Source organism: Excalfactoria chinensis, chromosome 3 (genome assembly GCF_039878825.1).
Source record: "Excalfactoria chinensis isolate bCotChi1 chromosome 3, bCotChi1.hap2, whole genome shotgun sequence".
NCBI classification, from domain to species: domain Eukaryota; kingdom Metazoa; phylum Chordata; class Aves; order Galliformes; family Phasianidae; genus Excalfactoria; species Excalfactoria chinensis.
In genome coordinates this window covers 101,561,245-101,580,318 of record NC_092827.1, presented here as the reverse complement: position 1 = coordinate 101,580,318, position 19,074 = coordinate 101,561,245, and the positions used below count along the sequence as shown (strand labels likewise).

The window sequence follows — 19,074 nt, the reverse complement described above, 5'->3', positions numbered from 1 at the left end:
CCCTTCAGAAAGTTTACTGTGGAAACTGATCCTCCCCTGAAAGTGCCCCTTTTGTGGTGGTGTCACCTCAGACAGGGCTGGGTAAAAGAAAGAATTACCTGCTGCTGCTGGCTCACGCATTGTCTTCTGGGCGTGAATTAATGGGGTAACCTAACCCCAGCCAGAAAAAAAACGTACGTCTGTGCTAACATTTGTCATGAGCATTTCCCATGAAGCTGCCGGGTGTTGGCTTTAAGGGCCTTTTAGCACATTATCGGGATATCTGGCTCCTTCCAGGTGCTGAGTGCCTCCTCAGGTTGGATTTGCTCTGCTCACCAGCTAAGAACAGGCAAGAGCTTTAATTACCTCCAGGGTGATTTGGCCAGCACTGCCCCCTCACATTAATTGAAACAGGCATTAATTACATGCTGGTAAATAGAAAGCAGGGAAGTGCTTCAGCATTGTGCACTGACAGGTGTTGGGTGCTGTGGCTTGTGCTCACGAATTTTTCCACATTTCTCATCATGCTCTGATATTTTGGTTTCACCAAAGGAGTTCAGGAAGTATTAATTGTGCCAACTGAGGCTCACACTGGTAGCGATTACAGCAATCTGTATCCACAGTGACGATAAAAACAGAGGTCCAACCCAATGCCAGTTTGTTCAGTTGGCAGTCATTACTACCAATTGTAGCAGCACCCAGCTGCAGAGGAATCATCCTCATGGGACCTGTCTTCTCTGCAGGCTTAGTTCAACATACTCGTTTTGTCCAGCATCAGGTTCCCCAGCAGATTAAATGCATTCATCTCTGGGAAGTCATCTACCTCTGCAAATGTCTAGCACAAAACAGCGTATCAGTTTTATTAAGTAGGATGCTAGGCAATTTAATAGCGTGGTCTAGTTCAGTAGAATCCATCCAGCTTAAGTATTTTTCCATCTTCTACTCAACCTGTTTTATGATTTATCAATTACCTACTTCACATTTATCATGGGTTTAAGTTTTTCACTCAATAAATCATATTCCTGGATGAAAAAAAATAAAAATGTAGTTTTTATGCTATCGGAAAAAAAATGATGTTGTCTGTCTGCATAAGAATCATAATACCTTCTACAAAATATTCAAGTGATCATTTCCAATGGATGCGATTCAGCAACGAGACAGAAGATTTGCAGGATGTTCAAGAGGTTACGGTGACCTTTCGAGGATAAACTGCATTAAGCATTAATCTTTCATACAAATAAAGCTGTTTTCTATCAATAGAAAATACTTTTCTTCCTGCCATTCACAACCAGAGATGCGCTGCCCCGAACAGAGAGGATGTCGATCTGTCCCTTCTGCCATGATTCCAAAATCAATTCCATCACCCTGTAGCACTCCTTGAGCCTTCGCTGGCTTCAGCAGAGCTGCAAGCGGTGGAGCAGTTCGTGATCAGATGACGTTCCATCAACTCTGGGAGGTTTGTGGGTGTCTCTCCCAGAGCCTTATTTTGTAAGCACTTACTGAAATGCTGCCTGAAAAAACAAACATGAAGCTTAAATCACTCGTCCAAGTCCCAGGAGGATATTCCCATTCACTTCAACGGGCACTGGCCCAGGCTCTCACTGTGCAGAGCATGGTAACTTCATTGCAATAGGCCCTGCGAAGGCTTTGCCAAATTAAAGTTAAAATTTTGTAATTCTTTTAGTTTAATTGTCCATTGTATCTGATCCTGAGCAACTCCTTCAGACTTTGGAAATAATCAGACCACTGGGTGAAATCCTTGCTTCACCGAGGTCAATGGCAGAAGCTTCCACGGACTTAACGAGGCCACAGGCTTTCCCCACGTCTGCCGTGATGTTATTTATGTTGTGGTTCAATGAGCGGCTGTCGAATGCAGATGCGTAAATGACTCCTAATGAGATCAAGATCCCCACGGTGGTTGGGGTTGGACAAAAATACAGTCTTGGCTGTCTGCACTCAAGGACAGCAGTTTTAGGAGGAAGATACAGAGTGAATATGAGTGACCTATGCACTACCTGCTGGTAGAAATTTGGCTCCCGTTGCCCTTTCCCACTGAGGCCGTTCCACATCACTGATGGATCCATAGATAATCAACGGAGACAGATGGCTAATCAATGGTTCAGACTGGAGCACAACCGCCAGTGAAAATGGGTTTGATTCAAGGCTTTGAAACAGAAAACAAACCTTTCTGAAAAACAAAATCACCCATTAAAGTTGAGGATAACGTGAAAAATATTCATCTCGCCCCCAGAAATGTACTTTCTTTCCACGTTCAGGAAGTAAAACACAAAACGTGATGAAGAGCGTTAGAGGACTTCTCCTCTGCCAGAAAGCGGTTGGTTGCAAATGCCTTCAAATGAAAACAACTCAGAAATTTCAAAAATGTTTGCAAAAAAAGACATTTTCACTTTTCAACCAACTCTGTTATTGATTTTCTGGGCTGAATGAGGAATGCTTGTTGAATTTTATGGAAACTGATAGTGGGACTATATGAAACTGGCCATAAAAGATAACAGATTTTGTTTTAAAGTCAGATAAAAGTTATAGTCCCATGTTATTTGGCATATGAATTTCCTATGATACCAATAAAAATGTTAGTTATAAAGCATTTCCTGAGGAATGGTTGTAACCCCAAATGATCATGGTTATTTGCTGAGGAAAATAGGTTTTATTCTGAACAATAAACCTATGCAGATTTATTAACCTGGGAAGCACACAGCCATTCTGTGTACCAATCCGGTTCGAGCTGATGGAATTAATAACACTGATATAATGAAAAATATCTTTTACACTCCAAAACCATTGCCTGCATAATGTCACATATAAAAGAGTTTACTTAACAGCCCTTTAGCTCTATTTTCCTATTCTTTGCAGAAGTCTTCATTCACAATGGATTGGTTCTATTTAAATGGTGATATTTGCTGTGTATCGTGTTACTGCAGCTCTATTCCCCGCAGATGAATGAAAACCGAGCATGAAATAACAAGAAAAATACTAGAAAGATGAAAATTTGAAACAACCAAAAATGCCTTTCATGCTTTAAAGGTGATAGCAAGTGAAAGTGATGGCTGTGTTTCAGCTGGAGTTCACAACAATGCTTTTGCTTGTAAGTAGCCCCCACCCCCTGGAACTGCACAACAGGAAACAAGTGGGAAGGATGCTGAATGGAGGGTTGAGTGGTGCTTGCTTTGCCATCTCATGAAGCCACTGTCTGCTTCCTCAAGGTTTGGACCAGGATGCTGATGAGCATTTTGTGCCCCAGTGGTCAGGATGCAGAGCTGGTGGGTGCCCAGATGGGATTGGCATTTTTCCTCTCATTCCTTTGTAAAGTGTCCTCTGAGCCCACAGCCCCATCAGACAGACTGATGACACCCAAGTGAATGTGCCTCCCCATTGTCCCAGCCAGGCAGCTCTGCAGCAGCAGGAAAAGCAACAGGACAGCTTCCAGCCTTCCCTCGCTCAGCATTACAGACACACCTGGCACAATGATGCTTGTCAATGGGAGGGAGAGGGTTAATGGAGGAATTGGGGTTTTGTACAAATATCTACATATACATAGAGAGAAAGGGGTGAATGTTCCGGTGAAACGTCATGTTTTTGTCAAGCAGAACCCAAGTCTACAGGCTGGATATTAAGCCAAACAGCATGTTTGCAGGTAATTAGTGTTTATAATCAGTTTGTAAAGCTAAAGTGACTCCAGATCACTATGTGCTCAAGGAAAAAAAGAAAAAATAGAAAGAAAATGTAGAAAAGATTTTTTATTTCTTTGCCTATGCATGCAAATGCCAAATTAACATCTGCATACAATATATGCTTTGGTCAGACTGAAAATATTGTTGTGGTTATGGCCAATTCACTTAAAAGCCTATATGTTTAAAACCTCACATTAGTATGGATGAAATGTTTTCTGTTTCTTTAACTTTTTTAGGGCTTTCTTTTTCTTTTTTTTTTTTTTTTTTTTTTTTTTTAAGTTAAAGTTTCACATTAATGGTACTTATAAACCACAGCTGTTTCACTGTACTATGTAACAATAGTGTTTTGTATCTGAGCAAGTTTGGAAATCTTCATGCTTACTCAATTCTTCCAAAACCAAAAGCAACCCCACTTGTTCCTTGAAATGGAAGAGATATCTGTAGTGTATGCAAAACAATTATATCCCTGACAACTTTTCATAAAGATGATGCTTTGCTATTGCTTTGGAGATGAGATGAATTTCAGTCTTGAGGCCAGATGAGATTTGACAGCGTTGGCTTTAGGACCTGGTTCTGACATTGCTGCAGCAAGGGGGAGGCTGAGCTGCTGCTTGCCATGCCTCCAGACCTCTGCTGGGACTCGGGTGTGATGGGCAAATCTTGACTTGGGTCCCCCCAGCTGAGAAAAACTCAGATACAATGGATAAGTGCCCAAAGGTAGTGGTGTGGAGGAGCAAAAGCTCCATCCTGGTCTACTTGACAGGTTAGATGGGGCCCTGGGCAGCCTGATGTGGTGGGAGGCAATGAGCCCCTGGCAGGAGTTTGAAACTGGGTGATCTTTAAGGTCCCTTCCAACCCAAGACATTCTACTATTCTGTGATTCTACTGTGGGTTCAGAACCCCCATTTTTGGCAAGCTTCCCCTGCCTCGCCAAATCCTCTAGAGAGTACATCCAAATTCATGATGCAACGATTGACCCCAAGAGTCTGGCTTTGTTTGACCAAGGGCTAGGAGCAGCTCTTTGCCTTTCAGAGCTGTTTCCATGAAGCTGCTTGCTCTCCTAGACCTGTCTCTCAGGAGCCATGGCCACACTGATGGCAATGACAACAACAATGCTCCTGAAGGAGGGTGTTTGGTTCTCGCCTCCAAGCAGATCCTGTAGAGCTGTGTTGGTTGTTGTTTTATTTTTCCTCCTCAGCACATTTCATCTCTTTCTTCTAGCCTCCGGTTTTCCGGGAGAGGTTTTGAAGTGGCCTCATTTGTAATCTGACCTCTCTTCATGTCATATTTGCGTCATTGGTTCTGGGGGCCATGCTAGGATGCTGACAAGTATTTCTAGCTTTAAAATATGACTCTTTGGCAACCCAAAGAAGAAAAAAAAAAAAAAAAAAAAGACAAATACCCCACTGACTTTGGAGTGTTTCTGCAGAAAAAGGACAGGGCTTGTGGCACAATACAACTGTGACCCTGCCCTGCTTTATTCCTGGTAGTAATTGTGAGCCCAATAGCAGGATCGGCTAGAGATCCCTATGGCAAAAGGAATGTGGACAAAGTGCTGGAGTAGAGCAGGGGCAAACACAGCTCTGAAAAAATACATCTTTGCTGTTTTTCCATCAGCTGAGGCTGTGTCAGAAGCCATCAGCAACACCTGGCGTTAGATCTGGTGCACATGCAAAAAGAAAAGAGATGCATCTTCACAGGCTCCATGGGGCTACATAGATTTCTACAATCGTAACATCTGTAAATAAAGAAGAAGAAGAAGAAGAAGAAGAAGAAGAAGAAGAAAAGGGCTTACATAGATTTAGAAGTAATCTCTATGAATCCCCCCAATTAATTCTTCAAGACGCTCTTCAAGAGTTTTGGGTTTTACGTGCGTGTCAGCATCTACAAGGTTGAAACCAAAGGATGTTCCAGCCAGCCCCGAAATGAAAAACCTAAATAAGAAATATTAAAAACAGATCTGCTCTAGAGAGGAACTTTGACATTGCCGCAAATCTGAAGAAAAAAGGGAAAACTCTGGCATTGAAATCCAGGATGACATCACTTTCTGAGAACCTGATGCCAAAACAGTGCTATCTCTGGGAGAGCTTCAGTGAAAGCTTTTGTCATCTTTGCCAGGTTAATATAGCTTTGAGATAAAAAGCACTTTCTTATTTATTCTGTGGGATGGGGGGGGGGGAGCAGGCAGGGGGGTAAGTTTTCCCCTGGGAAATATTACATTCAGATATGTAGTATCCATTCCAGCAGCAGCAGACTTGCCATCTTTGAGCAAGTCATTGATCTTCCTTCCCCAACGTGTTCCAAAACCCATTGACACACAATGCTTCTGAAAGAAGCCTGGAAACCACAGTGCTCCTTGGTGGCTGCGTAACGCTATACTCGGGGCTCAGAAATTTATTTCTTATTTTCATATTTTTTTGCTTCAATTTATCATCACCAGCTCTCTGCAAATTGTCAAGAGGAGCCCCTGTCAAAACCCTGACACCACCGCTCTCCTTTTGTTTTTCCCCTGCATCCATCAGTTCAGTGGGGGGTTCCAAAGAGATACAATGAAATGCAAAACCCGGGGAGGAAATCAGCTTTGCTCTGTGCTGCCTGCAGTGTGCAGAGCTCACTCACTTGCTTTTGTTTCCCCTTTCCGGCAGCAGGGACAGCAGGTAGCTCCTTCCCTCTAAAGCTCCAGGTCATAAACGTCTCTCAGCACCTTCAGGAAATAAAAGCCTTGCACTGGTGAGGCGAATGCCTTGGATACCAAACAAGTGACATAAATATTGCAGCGGTGTGAGGTGCCGATGCTAGCAGGGAGCTGTAGGAACAGAATTACAGCTGCGTGGCTTATCACAGGCATCTCTGTGACTGCAGGGATAGAACATGTGGGGTTGCATGGGTAATGCCTCTGGGACTACATAGGTAGCACACTGGGACTGCCCAGGGAGCACCTCTGGGACTCTCCAGGTAACACCTCTGGAAATCCCTAGATAACTCATTTAGGACTTCCCAAATGCCACCTTTGGTTTTTATCCTCAGAAAACACTCCTTGGCATGCTGCAGTGGATGCTGCTTCTTGCCTCAACATCCAGCTGCAGAGGAACACCAGGTTTGTCTGTGTAGACAATGCAAACAGCCGGGCTAGGGACACAGACTTGGCATTTCAGGTAAAGCTGAGGGGGCTGTAAAGCTTTGGGTGGAAAAGCTATCCAAGATTTGTGCCCAACAGAAATCCATTGTCAAAAATCACCACTTTGGGAATGCAGCACTAGGAATGCCAAAGGTGAACTGTTCAAAGCAAGGCAGAAATCCTGCTTGCTGTGGAAGGGAGCAGCACTCACAGGCAGGGTTTGCAACCGGAGCTGGGAAGGAAAGGGGCAGCATGAGGAAGGGCTGAGAGTGGGACCAGGTCCCATAGCCAGCAGGGAGGGAGCAGACCGCAGTCCATCCCGGCTATCAGCGCCTTTAGCAACACTTGTCTGAGGCACGTCCAGGTTTCATCACCTTCCATGGCCTTGTTCTTTCCCTGCCAGATATATTTGCTGTTAATTAAGACAATTGGAAAGAGACTGGATGACTGTCAGAGCAGATGCACTGGGATAGCTCCCAGCATGGAAGGCATCTACTGCAACATGTTCGTTGCAGGTCTCTTGATCACTCATTTAGGTCTGGATCATTACTGGGCATCCTGCTCTCCCAGGTCCCTCTGGCCCCATGGGGACGGGTGCCCAAAGGGCTGTTGGGAGGAGACTATGAAGTGCCTGAGCAACCTGGGAATCAGTGTCCCATTTGCAAAAGGGTCTTATGCAATAATGGGAAAGTTTATAAATTTGCAGCTGATGGTTTGGTTTGTAACTTCTGCTGAGAGCCAGGCGGATCAGGGCGCGTATTCTGTGTGTCCTTCTGCATATGCTCCCATAGGAGGATGGGGATCCGGTTACAAAGACCTCAAAACATTTGAACCAGTTGGAGTCAGATGATTGTATATAGGCTGTTCTTAAACATAACCAACATTTACTGAAAGCTGACCGTGCATGAGAGCCGGCGCTTTGGCCAGCGTGGTCCCCAGTGGTGCTGCTCAAGCAGGTGTTGGTGACCCTGCAGAACGAGTTATGGATGGGGACGTGCCTGCAGCACCCTGCAGCCTGGGCTGCAGGGGGAAGGTGAGCTGCAAAGCCACAGTGAGGTCAGAACTGGAAAACACCCATTCTGGAAACTCATATTCTGAATGTGTGCCCCATCTTTGTGAGTGCTGCGGTGACATGGTGCACGGCACTGTGCAAGTGGGAGCAACCACAATCCATGCTCTTGCCAAACACCTGCAACCCCTTTTCCAACAGCACCATTCACTTTGGTTTTACATCTTTCTTTTTCTTAGTGTGTCACAAAGAAAATAAACACACGCTTCACCAGTGAGCCTCCTAGAATGAGATCCATAACGTTCCTCATTCTCCTCCGCGCTCCCCAGAGAAACAGAGCTAAAGATAGATGGCTCAGGTAGAGCTGATGGAAACAGTTTGGAGCTAATTTTTTCCCATCAGAAAATGTCACCTCATCAAAATTGACGTGTTCCGAGGGATGGTATCGATTTTGACAAAATCTTCAGTGGAGAAATGTCAGAACGGATTGTTTCCACCCTCTTGCTTTGTCGTCATAAATTCAGAAAGTTCCACCCTGATCAAGTTCAATTTTCTCTGGGCTGTGTCAGCCTGCCCGCTGCAGAAAGGAATCTGCTGTGAGCTCGAATGGCAGCGATCAGTGCAGCACTGCCCATTTTTGCTTTGGGATGCACCTGGGGCTTTTGCTCCCTGCGTTTCTCTACCATAGGGGTGGGGAACCAGCCAGGTGTGTGAGGCATGCAGTGATAATGCTGGGGGCTTCCTGCTGGGCCCAAAATGCAGAGAAGCACATTCCTGCCAGCAGCCCTCCTCGCAGGAATCCCAGCACCCTCTGGTCCCATTGCCCCTGCAGTTCACCTCTCACCATCCGTGGCCGCATCAGCCCCATTTCCCTCCACATGAAGCTGGGAGCTGGGTGACAGCAGCGTTCCCACCATGTGCTCAGAGCAGGATTTGAGCCCTAAACACCCTGGACGTGCCCAGCTCCAATAAATCTTCAGAGCGACAGTAATTATTATCAGTGCCATTTTCAGCATGAGCAAAACAATCTATTTATCCTTATTCTCTCAGAATGGAGCGATCCTCTCCAGCTGGAGCTGATTTTCCTCTCTCTTCACACCACTTTTTTTTCTCTCTTGCTGCTGTCAGCCTTCAGAAAGAGCTTGTTGTGGCAAATCTCACCCCCAGTAATATATTGCCCCTTACATTTCTAACTGGATTTCCAATGGGCTGATGTCCACAGCACCTGCTGCTACCGGTGCCATCGTAGTTGTGGCCACAGAAAGCATTGGGCAGAGGGTCTGAACCTCCTCTCACCCAGCAAAGCACAAGAAAACACAAGGCAGACACAGGTTTTCACCCTAAATCTGTGCCAAAAAACAGACTGTGTGGGTTTGTTTGGATGGGGAGCACTGCCTGCTCATCTGTCTGTTCCCTGCCTGGGAAAGTGAACACTTCCTCGCAGCTCAAAAATATTCCTTTTATGTATTTGTGGAACAATAGGGTCTCCCTCTGGTGGCAAATCCAGCCCGGGGTGTGCTGACATGGCAGCGGGTGTGTGGGACAGCCAGCTGGCACAGGGCAACGCCAAAGGGACTCACTGGATTTCCATCAGTGCTGAGTAGTGCTGAGCTGGGATCCCCGCACCCATCCCAAAAGGATGCTCAGCCTCTGCACTACATTTCTGGTGGAGGGATGGAAGTGAGGGGCACCAGGGGTTGGTGTGGGATGGGATGAGTGCTGGGGATGTAAAGGGTTCCTTCAGCCTTCCAGAGCTACGAAGACAGGACTCAGTTTCCCCTCTTCCCTGCATGCTGAGTTTGATCTTTAATGAGTTCTGCCGATCAATTTTTCCAGTCTGCCACATACTCAAACGCATATTTAAGAAGATTTAATCAGACTAGAGAGAAATAGCACCTGTCCTGGGTAACTATTAAGGCATGGCAGCACTCTTGCCCACCTAAAGTCACCTCCTTCCCTTCCCCTGCTTTTTACCCTGGCTGAAAGCTTCGCAGCAACAGAGGCAAAACCAAATTTTGCCGCCCCGAGGCTGAAGGCAAAGCAACTTCCCGGGGTGGGATGCCGAGCTTGGCATGGTTCTGCCTTCCTCCCACAAAGACACCCTCTCTGCAGAAAGCCCGGGTGTGTGTTCTCCTGCCAGGATATTTCCTCCCTGCCCCAGCGGAGGACCTTCCCCTTCTGAAGACAATGAAGGGCCCCACGCCAATGGCAGCGGCTGGAGGAGCCGGGGAACACAAAAGCCCAGCAGAGCCAGACAGACGAGGGGGGTAGGGGTGAGGGGGGGGGACACGCACCCCGGTGTGTGGGCTGCCCCATAGCATCTATTGTCACCCCCACTTGTCACCTGCCATTCATGCTGCAACCGAGGAAAAATGCCATGGTGGTCACTCTTTTTATTATTATTATTATTTATTTATTAAGGTTTGTTATTATAAAAATATATCACAAAAAGTTGTGGCTTATTTGTCCATTTACACTCTGGCTGTTGGTTCTTTTCTGGGGCTGTGACAGAACCTGGGATGAGGCCGGCGGTCCTCGTGGGACAGTGAGGAGAGAGGAAAAATGAAAGCGGGGCGGGAGGGGGGGGTTGGAAATAAAGCAGAAAGACACAATAAAGAAGGAAGGCTGAGTCTCTTCTGTCACCCCTCCGCGATCCGATGGAGGTAAGGTATCCCCAGGAGTGTCCTCACCGCGTCCCTCGGTTCAGGGACTGCCGTGGGAGGACGTCACCGCTCGCCGGTCTCCTCGTCCCTGGGAGGCAGTGGCACTCGGGTGACTGTTGGGTGGCACTTCGGGATCCAGTCACGGTTTGGAGGTGTGTGTTCCAAGCGAACGTGCCCGGTGCGCGGCTCTAGGAGGAGGAGGCTGGGATCGAAAGTCCGTGGATGGGGCTGAGAGGATCCGAGGACTTCCCCACGGGGCTGCCGGGTTTTCTGTCCGTGACTGCAGGAGGAGAAGAGGGGAAAAAAAGAAAGACAGCAGCAGAGCGGTGGGTGGGCAACCTCCAACCCTCCCGGGGACACAGAGAACGGAGATCCCGTCGAGTCCCGCAAGCAATAGGGATAGTGATGGTGACGAATACCCTTTGCCAAAGGGAGGGAAAGAAGAGGAGGGGGAAAGGGCAGGGAACAGGGCCGGGGGGGGGAGAGAGGGCAGCTCATATCTGCTGTGGTACAGCTGTGGCACATCGCCGGGTGCGGGTCGGACCCCGCACATCCCCCGCGTATCCCCCGCACGGGGCAGGGGATGCGAAACGTCCCAGCGCTTCTGTGCTGAGCAAAGAAACGGGGAGAATTTCTAGCGAAACAACGGAAAAGGTCTGAAACCGACAGACCAAATACCCGAGTGATTTTTTCTCTTTCCCCTTTCTTTCTTTTCCCTGCCCTTTCCCCTCATCCCCACCCCCCGTCAGCCCGCAGCACATAGCAGATCCCCGCACCCGCAACGAGAGCAGCCGAGCCCGGAGCAGCGCTGCCCCGAAGCACCGCCGGTACCGGGTTGGGCCAGAGAGCCGAACTCTGAGACGGGAAAAGGGAAAGAAGAATATAGAAAACAACCAGAAGAAAATGAAAGATATTTCGTGGGCCTTTCGGTGCAGACAGCTTAAGGTCTGACAAGTCAGAACATTCAACCTCCTTGTCGCTTAAAATGCGGGGAGAATAATCCGAAAACTATATTAAAAGCGTGCTTCTTTCGTTTCCTTTCCTTTCCCTTTCTACGTTTTCCCCCCCTTTCTTCATTCCTCCTCCTTTTCTTTCTCCTTCCCTTTCTCCTTTTTTTCTCTTTCTCTTTTTTTTTCCCCCTTCCTTCTCTGCTTTCTCTTCCCCTATCGTATAAACGTATAAATATGTTTACAACCATCCTTTTCCACCCATCGATATTCGCATTAACTCGTCCCTGAAACGGCCGATGTTCTGACTCGCAGCAGGTTGCTGGATAGAAATGGTAAAAGGTCGTATATATATATATGTATGTATGTATGTATATTAAAAAAAGAATAGGATAAAGAGAAGGACGAATAAGCGGGAAATGGATTGCAAATGTGAAAGGTATTAGAAAGTCTAATACCACGAAAAAGGAGAAAGATATCGACGGGGGATTTTATATCCAGAACAGATGAGTTTGGGATTTCTTAAACGAAACCACCTATCGGGGAAATAAATCTTTCAGAACTGAACCGAAATCATTCGCGGCAGATAAAAGAATCGTCCCAATTAGCGGTAAACGCGTTCAAATCAAAGCCGCGTTCTGCAGGCGGAGTTTATCTTTAAATCCTGCCCGAGGCGGAGAGCGGGGCCCTAGAAATCGGGATTCGGAATAAGATTTAATGATCCCCGATCTAAGGCTTTGCCTTTCTCCGGGCTGCTTTCGAACTTTAAGATAGGAGGGCTCCGGGAAAATGGTTTCCAGCCCCAGGTGCTGCGTTAGCCGGTGGTGCCGGGCGGGATTTGTGCCCATCGGGGCACAGCGGAGTAGTGGGGTCCCACCGCCCCGTCGGATCCAGTCGCGTCCCGCCTCCTCCCTTCGCCCCAAGATCCCCGGCTCCAGCTCACCTTCCCTGCCGGGCTGCTTGAAGGCCATGGCGCTGGCCAGATCGCCTCCGTGCACCGTCACCCCGGGGCCGTGGTGGCCCTGCGGCTGCCAGGGGTGTCCCGGGGGGATGTAGCCGCCGGGAGCTCCGTAGACTCCATGCTGGTTGCCGGGGGGGATAAGCGCAGGCCGGGAGGGAAACTGCCCACGGAGGACAGCCCCGGGGCGGGCTGGGCACAAACACTCGTGTCGGAGGCGCGTGGCAGCCCTGACGGCTGGCCCCTGGCCCCGGCCCCTCCGCCCCTTACCTGCGGGTATTTGATGTCCCCTTCCACCGCGGCTTTGTCGGCCTGGGAGGAAGGGAAGGCAGTCCTGTTCACGCCGGGCCAGTCTTCCATTTTAGGGGGGTAGGCAGAGCCCTCGGTGCCACCCAAAGCCCCTGGGCAGGACAGAGCAGCGGAGCCGTAAGGATCAACTCTCGGCCGTCGGGGCTTTTTCCCGACGGAAAAAAAAACCCGAGGGCAGAAGCGCTGTCGTGACCGGTCGTGCCGGTGACTTACGTTACCCACCCGTCTGCTCCACGAAGGTGCGGATGCCCAGGATGTTGGTGACGGAGTGAGCAGAGGGCCAGGAGCGGGGCAGCCCGACGTGGGCCGCGGGAACGGGCCCGGGATGAGCGCTCATCTTGGCCGCCGGCGGGGGCCATGGGGCCGGGGTACGGGTACTGGTAAAGGGGGTTGTAGGGAAGGGCGGGCTGCGTGGGGGGCTGCTTGCCGCCGTCGTAAGGGCCGCCGGGCTGCGAGAGGCTGCCGATTTTGTTCCGCAGGATCCTGCTGATGGAGCTGACCGACGGCCACGTTGTACTTGTCGCAGACGCCGTCGGCCAGCAGCCGGTCCCGGATCTCCCAGGCGAAGATGCCGGGGTCGCCCTGCTTGTAGTCGCGTATGTGCTTGACCACGTTGGGGGTGGTGACCCGCGGCTTGCTGCCTCCGATGGCTCCGGGCAGGATGAGCCGGTCTCGTGTAGCGGGCCAGGATCTTGCTGACGCAGCCGTGCGAGACCCGCAGCTGGCGACTGATGTCGCACGGGGCGGATGCCGAGCTGGGCCAGCTCCACGATCCGCAGGCGGATGGCGTTGGGCAGCGGGCGCCCGTTCACGAAGACACCACCCAGCTGGTTCACCTCCCCGTACGTGTGCTCTGCCGGACGCGACGGGCCGGGCGGGGGAGCGTCAGTGCCCGGGAGGGAGGCGGTGGGGAGGGGAAAATGAGGAAAGGAAAGGAAAGAAAGGAAAGGAAAGGAAAGGAAAGGAAAGGAAAGGAAAGGAAAGGAAAGGAAAGGAAAGGAAAGGAAAGGAAAGGAAAGGAAAGGAAAGGAAGGAAGGAAAGGAAAGGAAAACGGATGAAAGAAATAAAGAAGAGACAAAAAAAGTGAGAAGAAAGGGAGAAAGAAAGTGAGGAGTGGAAAAGTAGAGAAAAGAAAGTTAAGAGTGAAGAAAGGAGAGAAAAAAAAAAGAGAGAAATAAGGAAAGAGAAACAGAGAAGAAAGAAAGAAAGAAAGAAAGAAAGAAAGAAAGAAAGAAAGAAAGAAAGGAAAGAAAGAAAGAAAGAAAGAAAGAAAGAAAGAAAGAAAGAAAGAAAGAAAGAAGAAAGAAAGAAAGAAAGAAAGAAAGAAAGAAAGAAAGAAAGAAAGAAAGAAAGAAAGAAAGAAAGAAAGAAAGAAAGAAAGAAAGAAAGAAAGAAAGGAAGAAAAGAGAGGAAGAAAGAAAGACAACGACAGAGAGAAGGAGAGAAAGAAAGAAGGGAGACACAGAGAAGGAGATTAGGACGAGGAGCGAGGAGGACGGGAAGCCAAGGCAGGGCAGAGCGGAGCGCGCTGCCGGTCGGGCCCGCCGCCTGTCCCCGCCCGCCGCCACGACGTCCCGCTGCTGCCCGCAGCCCATCCCGCGCCTCGGGGCAGCCAAGCCGGTGCCTGCGGCTGGCGGGGGTCCGGTCCCTGTGCCCCGTGCCCGGAGCCCCCCCCTCTCCTCCCATCCGCAAAGCGAAAGCGCGGCGGTCCCGGCCCGGCCCGCAGCCCTCCCCGTGGTCGCCCGCTCTTACCCATCGCCCGACAGCGGGGCAGCGCCGCAGCCGCCGCCGGCGCGGCATAGAGGGAGCCGGAGCGGGAGCCGGCGGCGGGGGCTGCGGGGGGGGCGGCGGCCGTGGGGCTGTCGTGGCGGCGCCGCGCCGGTTCCCCGCTCGCGGGGAGCCCCCGCCCGCTACTTGGGATCAATTTGACGTGGGAAACACGTCAATCTCGGCCGTCACGCTGGAAGCGCCCCGGCGGCCTCCCATTGGTTCCCGCTTCGTTCCTAAATGGCCGCGGCGGCCGCTCCCCGCTGCCGCCGGGGGAGAACCTGGGGGGGACTCGGCACCCTCCGCCCGCCCCCTCGAGGCGTGCGCTTCGCCCGGCGTGGGACTGCGGGAGGGAGGGGTGGGGGGTCACTTAGCACTCTCCCACCGGACCCCTCTCGAAGAGGGGACGCGATCCCCGACGGGACGGGGACACCTGTGCTGCAGCCTCGACGCCGGGAACGGGCGGGCGGGGATATTGCTCGGCCTCGGGGGGTTGTCCGCGGGCTGTCCTTGGGGAGCCGTGCTTCTCCCACGAGAGCGGTGACATCCGGGGAAGCAGTCTCGTAAGGAGCGCTTAGTTGGTTTGGGGGAATTTTGTGCTTTCCGAGATCGAAAGGTCGTGAGTGTTTCTATGTAAACCCTTGAAAGGGGTCGGAGGTGGAGGTGGGGAGGTAAGGGGAAAATCGCCTTTCCAGCCGCATGGAGAAACTGTTCCTCTCGGAGTTTGGAATTCGGGATATCCACGGAGAAGGCAGAATGTGGGACCGGGCTGCGGCAAGCAGGGAGCCGCTGTCTCCACTCCTAAAGGGGCCTTTAGCAGGTCCGAAGGGGCTGGGTGGGGGTTGTAAATTACCAGAGAGTGTTAATTACTGGGGATGTCAGTTGATTGATTTGCACGGGCAGCGCAAACGCATCTGTTACGAGCAGCGCTGTAGTCACACGGGGACAGAGATAGGGACAAGCCCTTTCTGATGGCTCTTCGATGGCAACCGCCTGCCCTACCCCGCTCGTCCTCAAGGAGCGGGGTTTAAAGCCTTGACAGCCGGCACCACCCGGCCGTTGTGCATCGGTCTCCGGGAAAAAAAAAGAGAATCGATTAAATCGCAGCTATGCGCTGCAGAAGGGTGGGTGCCCCTCTTTTGTGTCCCCTTCCTTGTGCTCTCCCTGCTGCAGGGTTCAGAGCACCGTGGCAATGAGTTCGCCGTCCTGTGCCTACTAAGAGTCTTGAGGGAAGAAGGCAATCGAAAGACGGCCGAGAACGTCGGATTTCTCTCTCCCTGTCCCATCATCACCACCAGACAATTTTTCTAGGCCGTTCGGCGGTCCCGTCACTCACCCCAACAGAACAACCTTTGTACCCGAGGCCGCTCTTACCCCTCCAATGCAGCATCCCCGAGCGGTCTGACGGCTAGACCGTACCGGCCGCAGTGCTGCGGGGCAGTAGCTGGGGGGCTCCCGGAGCCGGGCTGATCCTATCTCCCCCTGCCCCGCCTCGGCTGAGCCAAGCTTTTGTCTCCCTCTGTTGGGAAGCGCGGAGAAATCCGCTCTTTGAGGCTGTGCGCGCATTTCTACGCGGCCCTTTCTCCTTCCTACGCACACGCAGCTCCCAGCTTTGCTCCGTGGGGACGGGCACTGAGACGGCTTCCTCTAGGGGGGTTAAAGATACGAAATCCATCCCCTCCCCTAGCAGAATGGGAGGTCGTCAGGCGCGTCCCCTCGGGCACCTGCTGCGAGAGGCAGTGCGCGGTGCCGAGCGGGGAGAGCACGGGAGCGGTGGGCTGTGCCCATGGGAAAAGTTCCGGCCGAGCGTTTGTGTGGGGTTGGAAAGGGAGGAAGTGAAAAGGAAAACGAAAGAGGGGGGGAGGAGGGAAGGGGGGTGGTAGAAAAGAAGTAAAAGGAGACGGAAATGAAGAAGAATGAACAGAAGAAGGAGAAGAAAACGAAGAAGGACGAAAAGGGGGTGGAAAATGGATAGAAAACGAAAGAAAAAGAGGAAGGAGAAAGAGGAAACGAAGAGAGGAAATAAAAAGAAGGAATGGAATAAGTAAGAAAAAGACAAAAGTGAAAGAAGAAGGAAAATAATGGGAAAAGAAAAAGAATGGGAAAAGGGAAAAGGAAGGGAAAGAAGGAAAATGAAAGGAGGAAATGGAAAAGGAAAAGGAAAAAAATGAAAAAGAAAAAAGAAAAAAGGAGAAAAAGAAAAAATGAAAAAAAAAAAAAAGAAAAAAAATGAAAAAAAAAAAAAAAACGAAAGGGAAAAGGGGACCCTGCAGTAGGGCTCCAGGCAGGACTGCAACCCCGGCCGGGCCAGGCGAGCTGGGATCCGAGCCCTCTGGAGCGTCCATCCCACTCGCAGCCGCCCGAAGAAATCTCGACAGCACTGGACCCGAGCGCCCCGGTCCGGCTCCTCGTGACCCGAGGCCGAACACCCTCTCCCAGCTCCGACCTGCACCCGCGATGTTTTTCATTTGCTCGGGCTCCTTTTTTCCCCGTCCCCTCCTCTTTCCCCTCTCCCCTCTCGGCCCTCTCACTTATTGACGCTCCCTCCCGGCTCCGGCTTTGATTTAGCAATGTGAGCTTATTGGTCCAGCACGGAAAATGTTAGGCTGAGGCTAAAGAGCCCCTTGTCCCACCGCCCCTAATGAGGGGCAGACTGGGAGAAAGTCCCCTCTTCTCTTCTCTTCTCTTCTCTTCTCTCTCTCTCTTCTCTTCTCTTCTCTCTCTTCTTCTCTCTTCTCTTCTCTTCTCTTCTCTTCTCTTCTCTTCTCTTCTCTTCTCTTCTCTTCCTCTTCTCTTCTCTTCTTTCTCTTCTCTTCTCTTCTCTTCTCTTCTCTTCTCTTCTCTTCCTCTCTCTTCTCTCCTCTCCTCTCCTCCCCTCCCCTCCCCTCCCCTCTCCTCCCCTCTCCTCTCCTCCTCCTCTCCTCTCCTCTCCTCTCCTCTCCTCTCCTCTCCTCTCCTCTCCTCTCCTCTCCTCTCCTCTCCTCTCCTCTCTTCTCCTCTCCTCTCCCCCTTATTTTTTTGGTACAAATATCAAGAATGTCCATTTATTGTGGCAGCCACCAATTAAAGCCAGGGGCTCCCCCATGTTCTCCATTATTCTGTACTCATTAAGAAGTTAGAAATGCTGTGGCTCTTAGAGAGGGCACTCATTTTCATCACGGTTATGGAGCTCATTTTCTGTCACCATCAATCCACGATTGAAAATCCTGTTCCAAGCTGTTCAACCCAAACGCCTGCTCACAAGCAACGTGTTGCAGTGCAGAATGTTTCCACCCTGCAAAGTGGAGTGCAACATTATCCGAGTGCTGTGTGTGCTTCTTGTGTAGGAAGGATCACAAACTCACATCTGACCATTTTGGCTTTTTTTTTGCTTGAGCATTTTGACGCTGGCTAAATATAGAGAGCTGAATAATCCTACTGTGATGGAAAATAAAGAGGAAAAAATGCTTGCTGCTTTCTGAAGAAAAGACTTTGAGAGCTCAAAAATTAGATAGTACTTCAAAGCTTAATGTGCTGTCTGAGCCAGTTTGCTTCATCATATATTTCAGTTTGATAGATACCACAGTTGAGTAATTAACAATTACTTGTTTTCATTTGTAAAGGCAATTTGGCTGCATGAGATACTGCATCAAGCCAGAAAGCTCCTTAATTCCGCAAGGGAGAGGAAAGAAGGAGGGAGAGGAAAGAAGGAGGGAGGGAGGGAGGGAGGGAGGGAGGAGGAAGGAAGGAAGGAAGGAAGGAAGGAAGGAAGGAAGGAAGGAAGGAAGGAAGGAAGGAAGGAAGGAAGGAAGGAAGGAAGGAAGGAAGGAAGGAAGGAAGGAAGGAAGGAAGGAAGGAAGGAAGGAAGGAAGGAAGGAAGGAAGGAAGGAAGGAAGAGGAAGGAAGGAAGAAGGAAGGAAGGAAGGAAGGAAGGAAGGAAGGAAGGAAGGAAGGAAGGAAGGAAGGAAGGATAAAAATCAGAACAAGTCCCTTATTTTTAGATTTGGATTATTATTATTATTTTCTTTTTTAAGGCTAAAGCCAGAAGGTGTAACAGGTTAACATTTGTTGAGCTGAGCCGTGAGGATAAGGAACCTCCTGTGGTTGGTTCCGGCCCTGTGCAATGAGCCACCCATGATGGCTCTTACAAGGCTGCTATATGAGGTGTGCACACACACACTGTCTCAGCCGCCTCACACCACTGTACCAAAGCATTTCAGAGACATTTCATGGCAGGTAAACTCTTTTCAGGGATCATTTCCCAGCAGAAACTTGTATCAATAGGAAAATGCACTGAGGTGGCAAGGCAAGGGCGAGGTGAGTGGCAGAGACATTATAACCATCATAAAGTCTCTGAATAATCATCACAGAGCTCCATTTATTTCTCCCTGTATTTGACAAGGGGGATATAAAATGGGATTTACAGCACACGAAGCACTTGGAGCTGAAGAGCTGCCTTGTCTTGCAGTCCCAATGCTCTTCTTGGTGGGAGCAGCCCTTCCTCCTCCTCCTCCTCCTCCTCCTTCTCTGAGAAGCAGATGGTGAGCTGGAGGAATCACCTCAAATGTGACCAGCAATCCAACATTAGAAGAAGGAGCATGTGTAAGAGGTTTCTCACCTGGAAAACAGACACAGTTTTGCAGCGAGCTCTA

The 19,074-nt window shown here is 50.1% G+C and overlaps 1 protein-coding gene across 1 annotated transcript; it reads right to left on the bottom strand.

The window, feature by feature from the left end:
- Positions 1-10,649: 10,649 nt before the first annotated feature.
- Positions 10,650-13,586, bottom strand: PAX1 (paired box 1; the record flags this gene model as incomplete). Its single annotated transcript, XM_072332224.1, is given in 10 exon segments — positions 10,650-10,741; positions 12,352-12,505; positions 12,507-12,524; positions 12,526-12,558; positions 12,637-12,767; positions 12,898-13,027; positions 13,029-13,181; positions 13,183-13,339; positions 13,341-13,417; positions 13,419-13,586. Coding segments are annotated over 10 exon segments (1,113 nt in total), but the record flags the coding sequence as incomplete, so codon positions are not given.
- Between the last annotated feature and the right edge of the window lie 5,488 nt (positions 13,587-19,074).